This window comes from Oreochromis niloticus, linkage group LG3, assembly GCF_001858045.2.
Source record: "Oreochromis niloticus isolate F11D_XX linkage group LG3, O_niloticus_UMD_NMBU, whole genome shotgun sequence".
NCBI lineage: Eukaryota > Metazoa > Chordata > Actinopteri > Cichliformes > Cichlidae > Oreochromis > Oreochromis niloticus.
The window spans coordinates 87,084,063-87,094,372 of record NC_031967.2 but is presented as its reverse complement, the minus strand read 5'-3'; the positions used below and the strand labels follow the sequence as shown (position 1 = coordinate 87,094,372).

The window sequence follows — 10,310 nt, the reverse complement described above, 5'->3', positions numbered from 1 at the left end:
TAGTTTTATTATTCTAACTTTAACATTTGCAAATAAACTAGTGAGATGAGAAAATGTTCATTTTTTTCACTTACACTCAGAAAAATTATGGTTCTTAAATGGTTCTTCAGATGACTTCATGGTTCTTTAAAGAACCATCATACGTCAAAGAACCTTTTTATTTTGTAAATGGTTCTTTAGGTATTACAAATGGTTCTTTAAAGAACAAAAGGTTCTTCATCCTTAGCAATCTAAGTTTGATGGTGTAAAATGGCATAAATATTTATTCACTATAATGAGGCTGTGAATTATACTGTGTGTTTTGTTTGTGTGCATGTGTGTGCGAAGGGGGAGGGCGGGTTACCTGGCATTACCCTTTAAGAGCAGATAGTAGGAAACTGAATATTCAAATAAAAGTTAGAAATACTTGCTTAAAAATATACTGGTGGCAGGGGTGGGGGCCAAAGCCTAAAGACCCTACCCCCCTACACCCCTAACCCCGCAAACCCACTGATCACAAATAATGTGGTAATAGAATATGGAATTTATTATTAAGACGTTTATGAATATGGTGAGTTAACAAACAGTAGACAGAATACACAAATTCAAATACTGTACTTTAGATTTCAATTTTAATAAAGTATTACTATTTTCTGCTTCAAGGCATTACTTTTGAGATTATTATATATATTAGAAAATATAGCATAATGATAACACTAGTTATTGTAAACTTTACAAACCACCCAGCAGTATGTAAAGTCAAATTATAAAATACAAGTAAATAACAATTGCACAACAGAATGTCAATGTGTTCATTACCGACACACTTACTTAGTTTTGACAAAGCACGCTGCTTAGGTAAATGATATGAGTACTTGTTTATCACTGAGCAATTTGTTAATATGTGTTTCGAGCCAAATAAATGACAGGGAGCGAGAGAGAGAGAGAGAGAGAGAGAGCGTTACGTTAGAACACGTCGTAATATGGCAACCTCCCGAAAGGGAAGGGGGGGGGGGTCAATCGTTGGGATGCGCATGCGCAGGCAGATTGCGCGACCACCAGGCATTGAACTTTCTAAGGGAAAAAACACTTTCTCACGGACCGTGACAGCGAAACGGATAACAGTCTTCAGTACCTGCTGGTCTTTGAAGCTCTGGATTCTGGGACTGTTGGAAAAGGTAAAACATTTTCATTAAAACCTTTTTACTGTTTTGTTTTTGTTACTCATCATTGTAGCTTGCTGTTAATGCTGTGCTAACAATAACAGTTAGCTATGTTAGATACATTAGCCGTTGACGTTAACGCAATTTAGTATCGGTATACAGAACTGTTTTCCTAACAAAACCACTGTTATAATTAAGTGAAGGTGCTCCCAACTAATTTGAACCTTTGGCTTCTAAAATATGTGGTTCAATTGCTGCGTACATAACCTAATGTCACCTAGACTGATTAAAATTTATAATATTGTTAAAGTCACTAAAATGGCGCCTGAAGCCTGTTGTGATGTGAGCTCTGTGTCTGCTCTAGAAACTCTGAAATTCAGTTAAATTTCATTTATCCACCATCATACATTAAGCCAAGAAGAGGTCATTATACTAACAAGACGTATCAAAGCTGGGCCAAAGTTCAGCACGTGGTTAAAGTGTGTAATCCAGCCAGGGTGTAAATATCACTCAGCAGCCAGTCGTAGAGGAGGCATCAACACATAAATCTACTCTACCTGGCTTAAATCACAAGAGCACCTCTGACCAAAAAGCTGTAGATTTTTCTTGTTTGCACAAATTAATTCAGATTCACACTAATTCTTTTCACAGCTCCAACAAAATGAGGAAGAGGAGGGAGAAACAATTAGATTGAATTACAATTGGATGGAAGTCGAGGACAAGGAGAAGGAAGCTTAGGATGAGGAGGAAGAAAAGCAGCAGGAGCATCTTTAGGGATCTCTATGATGTCATTGAGGTTTGTTTCATTAATATTGTCCTCTCAAAAAGAAAGATTAACTTGTTTTAGTTCACCTACTTCCTGTATTAAATAGTGATGTGCAAACTGTGGAAAACCACGGAGCAGGCACGTATAGTGCATCTGCAGGTAAATGAACATCAAATCTCTCAGACTAAAATCTGTATTATACTTTTAGTCTTAAGATCATATGTTGTATATTTATCACCCGTATGATAAAACCCATGTCAGCCATTGGTTTATGGACTTTGTATTTTGAAGTCTCAACATTTGCTTTATTGCTATTGCTATGTGGGTTTTTGTGAGCCTTTTGGGACCATATTAGGACAAGGGATCAGAATCTGGAGTCATGCACACTACTGTTTCATTTAGCGTGTATCCATAAGATTTGTACAGCAGATCCAAGTTGTGCCTTGAAAACAGGAAAGTCGTCTGCATAGAGGAGAACTTTAATAGTAGGCTTGTACAAAGTGAGGCTTTGTGCTCACATTTGCTGCAAACACTATTGTTTTACCCTGTTTTGATGCAGAATTCATTTGAAATCAGGCAAGAACTGGACTTGTTTTTTATAATGTGTTCTTGTGAATTGATTGTATATCACATACATTTGATTTGGGTTCCAGTTCTTTTTTTCTGCAAGACAACAGTCGTCCGCTGGCCAAAAAAGTTTTCCAAATACCTCCACGTGATCAAGCCTGGATTTAGAAAAGAATAGCAAAAAAATCTGCACCTCCTGCTTCACATGCAATTTGTGTTTGTGTGTTCAGAGGCGGCGGCGAGAGGGGAGACCTCGGCTCATCCAGCTGGAGAACCTGACAAGGAGGAGTCGAACATTAACTCTGCTCTTCCAGGGCACCCTGCAGACTCGGCTGCTGGCAACAGCGAGGGAGTGCGGCCGCCGCTGGGATGACGTGAACGCCAAACAGGAGTCCATCACAGGTCGACTGCAGGTATGCGAGTCAGACCTTCTGAGGAGGGTTTCACTTTTCTCTCTTCTTTATAATTGACCCTTGTTTTCTCTCTCTCAGCTCCTCGTCTCAGAGTGGGAGGGATTTGAAGCACAAAGGGAGGAGCTTGTCATTTGGTTGGCTGATATGGATGTCCGCCTGAGTGAGGTTGACCAGCTGACAAAACTGAAACAACTGCAGGTGTGGGGTTGTTTTGATATAACATATATTTGATATGATACATACGTCAGAGACATTATCCTAAACTGGACTAACAAAGGACCATGAGTCCAACATGAAACTTACCTTACATAAGGTTAGGCTGAAGTTCATTGATAATTTTAATCAAAAACTTGTTGAAGTATTTTTACTGAACATGCAAACATCTGCTGATGAAAATGTCTTGATTTATTGGTCTGTTATGAAGCAATTGCTATTTCTAATGTGTTTTTATCACTTTCTGATGTTTTATTAATTAAACAATACATGTATTCATTGTTGTGTTATCTATAGATATAGTATTCATATATATATATTTATTTATAGTATAGTAAAAATGTTTAATTATTACTGTTTAAATGACTAATATGTGACATGTATTAGTAGTGATGTGGTGCCTTTTTGTCTTTTGGTATATTACGAAATGGCAATAAACCATTAATATATGTCTATGCTGTGCTCGTGTTTATTTTACCCTACTTAAATTCAATTTATGATACATTTTATTTTGAAAAATTTAAAATGGTTCTTTAAAGAACCATTTCAAAAAAGGTTCTTTAAAATGGTTTTTTAAAGAACCATTTGAAGGAGCTTTTTGAAAATGGTTCTTTAAAGAACCATTTTCAAAAAGGTTCTTTGAAAAACCATTAAAGGTGCCCCAAAGAACCATTTCTTGATGGTTCTTTGGGGCACCTTTAAAGGTTCTTCAATGAACCACTGAAAGAAATGGTTCTTCAAAGAACCATTGTTTGAAAGGTTCTTTGTGGCACCAAAAAAGGTTCTTCTATGGCATCAGTCTAAAGAACCACTTTTGGTTCCAGTTGGCACCTTTATTTTTCTGAGTGTAGTTGCCTAATAATTCTGCACATAAATATATATTCTCTTAAAGACAAAACCTCACTTTTACATTCTTAAACATTCGAGTTTAGGTTCATTAATATTTTGGATTGACCAAGAGCACTGTCCTTGATCCATAATGAAATGAATCCTCAAAAATACAACTTGCCTAATAATTGTGCACACAGTGTATTTCAGATTCCTGTAAGTAGCCTCCCTTTTTTGTTTTGTTGACAGCGCTGCAAACCCTCGGCATTCTCTCAGTGAGCTTCATGATGTAGTCACCTGAAATGGTTTCACTTCACAGGTGGGCCTTTCAGGGTTCATTGGTGGAGTTTCTTGCCTTCTTAATGAGGTTGGGACCATCAGTTGTGTTGTGCAGAAGTCAGGTTGGTGCACAGCTGACAGCCCTGTTTCACAACTGTTAGAATTCATATTATGGCAACAACCAGTCCGCTGAGTAAAGAGAAACAGCAGTCCATCATTACTTTAAGAACTATAGGACAGTCAGTCTGGAAAACTGCTAAAATATCGAATGTGTCCCCAAGTCTCTTACATGAGGACTGCCCCGGGAAAGGAAGACCAAGGCTCACCTCTGCTGCTGAGGATCAGTGTTGGGCAAGTTACTTTGAAAAAGTAATTAATTATAGTTACTAGTTACTTCTTCAAAAAAGTAACTGAGTTAGTAACTGAGTTACAAGATTCTAAAAGTAATTAATTACTTGAAAAGTAACTATTGCGTTACTTTAAAAAAAAAAGTTTAACCCTCTGGGGTCCAGGGTAGAATTGGCCATTTTTAACTACTTCTGATGTTTCCTCCACATTTTACCTTTAAAAACTATTTACTTTGCCTTGTTTGGTATCATCCTTTTCAGCACAACCTCACGTGTCAGAATTTACAGTTATGTTTTCATTTTGACATACTGTATTAACACAATTGATCTAAAATCAGACAAAAACATAAAATCAGAGTAGAAAGAGTTATATTTTAGGAGATATTTTAGTTATATGTTAGGAGAGACGGCATCCATCCCACTTTTGATGGAGCAGCTCTCATTTCTAGAAATATGGACAAATTTATTAAACCCCCAAAATATGACCAGAGTTGGGACCAGGAAGCAGAGTTGCAGTCTTACACGCCTCTCTGCAGCTTCTCTCCTCCTGCTACCCCCACAAAAACCCATCTCCATAGAGACTGTGTCAGCTCCCAAACAGACAAAAAACAAACTGAAAGCCAGCAATAAACAACTTAAACCAGCAGTCCCCAACCCCCGGGCCTCGGACCGGTAGCGGTCCATGAGTCGTTTGGTACCGGGCCGCGAGAGTTGAGGCTCAGGTGTGAAATGTATGGTTTTCAGGGTTTTTATCGGTTTTCAGCGTTATTTTGTTATCGTTTTTATCGTTAACTCTGTTTTCCTGGGTCTTTTCACGTGTGTTATGAATAAATCTTCTTTTTTTCGGTACCGGTACTAGTTTTATTTTGTTGGATTTATCCGCAACACCTTAAAGGCCGGTCCGTGAAAATATTGTCGGGCATAAACCGGTCTGTGGCGCAAAAAAGGTTGGGGACCGCTGACTTAAACATAAAAAATCACAAAGAAAGAACAATACAGTATCCACATCTGAACCAAAGAGTAAAACAGTGAAATGTGGATTATTAAATATTAGGTCTCTCTCCTCCAAGTCTCTGTTAGTACATGACTTAATAATTGATCAACAAATCGATTTACTCTGCCTTACAGAAACCTGGTTGCAGCAGGATGATTATGTTAGTTTAAATGAATCAACACCCCCGAGTCATTCTAACCATCAGAAACCTCAAAGCACAGGCCGAGGGGGCGGTGTGGCAGCAATTTTTCACACCAGCCTATTAATTAACGAAAGACCAAGACAGACTTTTAATTCATTTGAAAGCCTGATGCTTAGCCTCGTCCACCCCAGCTGTAAAATTCAGAAACCAGTCTTGTTATCATATATCGTCCACCTGGGCCTTACACAGAGTTTCTCTCTGATTTCTCAGACTTTTTATCTGATTTAGTGCTCAGCTCAGATAAAATAATTATTGTGGGTGATTTTAACATTCATGTAGATGCTAAAAATGACAGGAAGTCCTAAAAACTCCCTGAAAAGCCTTCAGCTAATCCAAAATGCTGCAGCAAGAGTCCTGACAGGGACTAGAAAGAGAGAGCATATTTCTCCTGTTTTGGCTTCCCTTCATTGGCTTCCTGTTAAATCCAGAATTGAATTCAAAATCCTGCTCCTCACATACAAGGTCTTAAATAATCAGGCCCCATCTTATCTTAATGACCTTGTAGTACCATATCACCCTATTAGAGCACTTCGCTCTCGCTCTGCAGGCCTACTTGTTGTTCCTAGAGTATTTAAAAGTAGAATGGGAGGGAGAGCCTTCAGTTTTCAGGCCCCTCTTCTGTGGAACCAGCTTCCAGTTTGGATTCGGGAGACAGACACTATCTCTACTTTTAAGATTAGACTTAAAACTTTCCTTTTTGCTAAAGCATATAGTTAGGGCTGGACCAGGTGACCCTGAATCCTCCCTTAGTTATGCTGCAATAGACGTAGGCTGCCGGGGACTCCCATGATGCATTGAGTTTTTCCTTTCCAGTCACCTTTCTCACTCACTATGTGTTAATAGACCTCTCTGCATCGAATCATATCTGTCATTAATCTCTGTCTCTCTTCCACAGCATGTCTTTATCCTGTCTTCCTTCTCTCACCCCAACCGGTCGCAGCAGATGGCCGCCCCTCCCTGAGCCTGGTTCTGCCGGAGGTTTCTTCCTGTTAAAAGGGAGTTTTTCCTTCCCACTGTCGCCAAAGTGCTTGCTCATAGGGGGTCATATGATTGTTGGGTTTTTCTCTGTATCTATGAAGCGCCTTGAGGCGACTTTTGTTGTGATTTGGTGCTATATAAATACAATTGAATTGAATTGAATTGAATTGAATATTTTTTACTGTAACAACCACAAACGTGTTTAATGAATCATATTTCATAACTTTAAACGCAAATATAAATTGAAAATTTTAAAATTATATGCACAAGTTCTACAAACAACATCACAAGCCTGATGCCTGCAGGTCTGACAGGAGCAGGTGTATAACTCGTCTCATTGTTCTGACACACAACACAAAACTATCCACAACACTACACACTAACTACACAAGACAACACGTCACTCCTAAAACTTCCCCCTATTTCTAAACAACCAAATGTCATGTTGCCATATCATTTTTTGATTGGTCGTGCAGCTGCTTAAAGCTGTAGCGCCCAGATTACTTACATAGACAGCAACTTCCGTGCAACTGATATAAGATGCGGTAAGCTGAACACAGCTTCAACCAACTGTTTGTTGAAAAATAGTAACGTGACCGCATTTTCTTGTTAGTAACTGTAATGCCGTTGTAACAATAGGAATATTAATTAGTTAGATTACTGTGTCAACAGTTACTTGTAACGCCGTTATTCCCATCACTGCTGAGGATACATTTATCTGAGTCACCAGCCTCAGAAATCACAAGTTAACAGCACCTCAGATTAGAGCCCAGATAAATGCCACACAGAGTTCCAGTAACAGACACATCTCTACATCAGCTGTTCAGAGGAGACTGTGTGAATCAGGCCTTTATGGTCAAATAGCTGCTACAAAACCATGACTAAGGAAAAGCAACAAGCAGAAGAGATTTGTTCGGGCCAAGAAACACAAGGAATGGACATTAGACCAGTGGAAATCTGTACTTTGGTCTGATGAGTCCAAAATTGAGATCTTTGATTCCACCCGCCGTGTCTTTGTGCAGAAAAGGTAAACTGGTGGTCTCTACATGCATGGTTCCCACTGTGAAGCATGGAGGAGGAGATGCGATGGCACACTGAACCAGCATGGCTACCACAGCATCCTGCAGTGACATGCATCCCATCATTTATTTTTCAACAGAACAAAGACCCCGAACACACCTGCAGGATGTGTAAGGGCTGTTTAACCAAGAAGGAGAGTAATGAACCAAGTCAAGATGGTTTGGGATGAGATGGACCACAAAGTGAAGGCAAAAGGACCAACAAGTGCTAAGTATCTCTGAGAACTCCTTGAAGAACATTTCATCAGGTGACGACCTCATGAAGCCCATCAAGAGAATGCCAACAGTGTGCAAAGCACCAATCGAAGCGGGCGGGGGGGGGGGCTATTCAGAAGAATCTAAAATATAAAACATGTTTAAACTTATTTCACACATTTGTGTTTGCTACATATGTGTTCATTCATAGTTATGATGCCTTCAGTGAGAATCTAGAATGTGTAGAGCCATAAAAATAAAGAAAACCATTAAATAAGAAGTTGTGTCCAAACTTTAAACTGCTAGTTTGCATGAATGTTAAAGTAACCCACTATAAGGCTTTAAACTGTTACGGAATAAATACATATTCTTAGTGCTTATTTTCTGATTATATTGTTTTATGTATTTTAATAATAAAGGCCTGTATAAAGCAAGGCCAGCTGTGAGAGAGAACTAGGTCAGAGGGTGACAGGTCGCCTTAGCAACAGAGGCTTAAGTTAGTGGAAGTTTAAGAAACATGAAGTTTAGTGCAGAGCTGCAGAGGCATGTTAATAAAATACAGGAAACCAGACAGAATAAACAGAACTAGTAACACAGAAGGAGTTGTTTTTATCGAAACTATGTGTGACGTGTAACGGACCAAAATAAAATAACACCAACAAAATAACACCTATATGATACACATTTTTGGTTTCTAATGCTAGAGATTTTGCAACTAGCTTTGGGCTGTGCAGGTCTCTCTCTTCCGGAAGATGATTAAATAAAAAATTATAAATATTTTGACTAACTGAGTCGTGTTCTCTCTATTCAGTAAAAGAATGAGAAGAACCAGTTTTAATAAAACCGAGCATTAAAATTGCACATTGCTTTTAAAGTCCATGAGATTATAACATCTTGAAATGAATGCTTTTAGTCTTTGTTACAATTGAAACTAGCAGTGAAGTGGAAACTTTATGAGGGTCCTGTCAATATCTGATGATTTTAGAATAAAACATTTTAGTGATGACTTATATGATTTCAAATAATTAATAGTTCTCACTCACTGTGTTGGATTTTTTGGCTCCTTCTTCAGCTGGAGGACTATATCACCTGCTGAGTCCTCCTTCCCTGGAAAATAGTCTTCTGAAAGCTTCTTCCCATCGTTGTCCACCGTAACCAGTTTGATGCCTCTGCCTTCCAGAGCATCACTTTGTGTGAGGACATGGATGTCCAAAGCTGTAGCAGGGTGGTTAACATCAGAAATTTTCTCTATGTAAGACTCCAAGTCCCTCTTCTCAGACTGTGACAACAGCTCATGTGGACTTTGGATTGCCTTTTTCATATGATGCTTATAAAGCTGGTTTTCACAGAAACTTTGGGCGTCGACACTGCTGAGAATGTTTCTAACAGCACCACCAGCAGCATGGTTTATTTTACTCATGCATATTTTGCTCATGATGGAGGTCATATGTCTGAAACAGGCCTCAACATAAGAGCTTGAAGCACTTTCTGCAATCATGTTGATGAGTTCATGTTTAAAGCGTTTCACATCTGATAGACCACGTCTTCCATCCTGGTCATTCCTTTCTTGGGGTAGTTTTTCCATGCTTTGCAACAGCTGAGGAACAAAAGTGTTGTTAATGACCTTCTCCGTAGGTATTGAATCCAGTGTTTGTATATTAACTTGTACATTTTCAGCTGATTTTTCCATTAGATCCACCCCTTTGAGGCCTCCTGTGTGTTGCGTTACAGCACCACACAGTTCTGAAAGTATATTAAGAACCTTAAGAACCATGGTACAATTCATCATCAGGGCAGGAATGACTTCTCTTGTTATCAGATCCACTGACTGAAGCATTTGTTCCTCGCACCCTCTGTCAATTCTGAATTCACTGGACCCATTCTCCAGGGCAGTCTTTGGTATCCCTGAGCAAATGAAGTTTGTGAGAACTTCATCCAGCTCACGGTTGGCTTTTATCAGTGAAAACACCTTTTTCTCAAAGACATCCTTCAGAACCTCTTGGAAAAAAGCATCAGTTTCCTTCTCAACAGTATGAGTCAGATCACTGATACATCCTTGCTTCCCCAGTTCCTGAACTGCATACTTTCCCACCTTCAGAAAACACTGTTTTACTGTATAGACAGATGTACTCTTTGCTCCTGTGATCAGACTTTTTGTGCCACTTCGCACTGCACTTCTGGCTTTCTTTAGTCGGCTGAATCCACCAGAGATCAGAGACAATCCAATGGTGATGGCCTTGGAGATTGCCCATTCAGCCCAGTCAAAGCCTCCTTGTATCATTCCCTTGATCCCTTCAATCATGTCAG

The 10,310-nt window shown here is 39.1% G+C and overlaps 1 protein-coding gene across 2 annotated transcripts; it reads left to right on the top strand.

The window, feature by feature from the left end:
- The first annotated feature begins 501 nt into the window (after nucleotides 1-501).
- On the top strand, nucleotides 502-3,498 carry LOC109201620 (nesprin-2-like). 2 transcript variants are annotated; one of them, XM_019357394.2, is made up of 4 exons: nucleotides 502-1,157; nucleotides 1,794-1,938; nucleotides 2,706-2,888; nucleotides 2,967-3,495. In XM_019357394.2, exons 2-4 carry the CDS (start codon nucleotides 1,882-1,884, stop codon nucleotides 3,117-3,119), a joined length of 393 nt encoding a protein of 130 aa, XP_019212939.1. In that variant the 5' UTR covers nucleotides 502-1,157; nucleotides 1,794-1,881; the 3' UTR covers nucleotides 3,120-3,495. The 2 variants fall into 2 exon arrangements, with proteins under 2 accessions (XP_019212939.1, XP_019212941.1); XM_019357396.2 differs by having other exon boundaries at nucleotides 594-1,157; nucleotides 2,980-3,498.
- The last annotated feature ends 6,812 nt before the right edge of the window (nucleotides 3,499-10,310 follow it).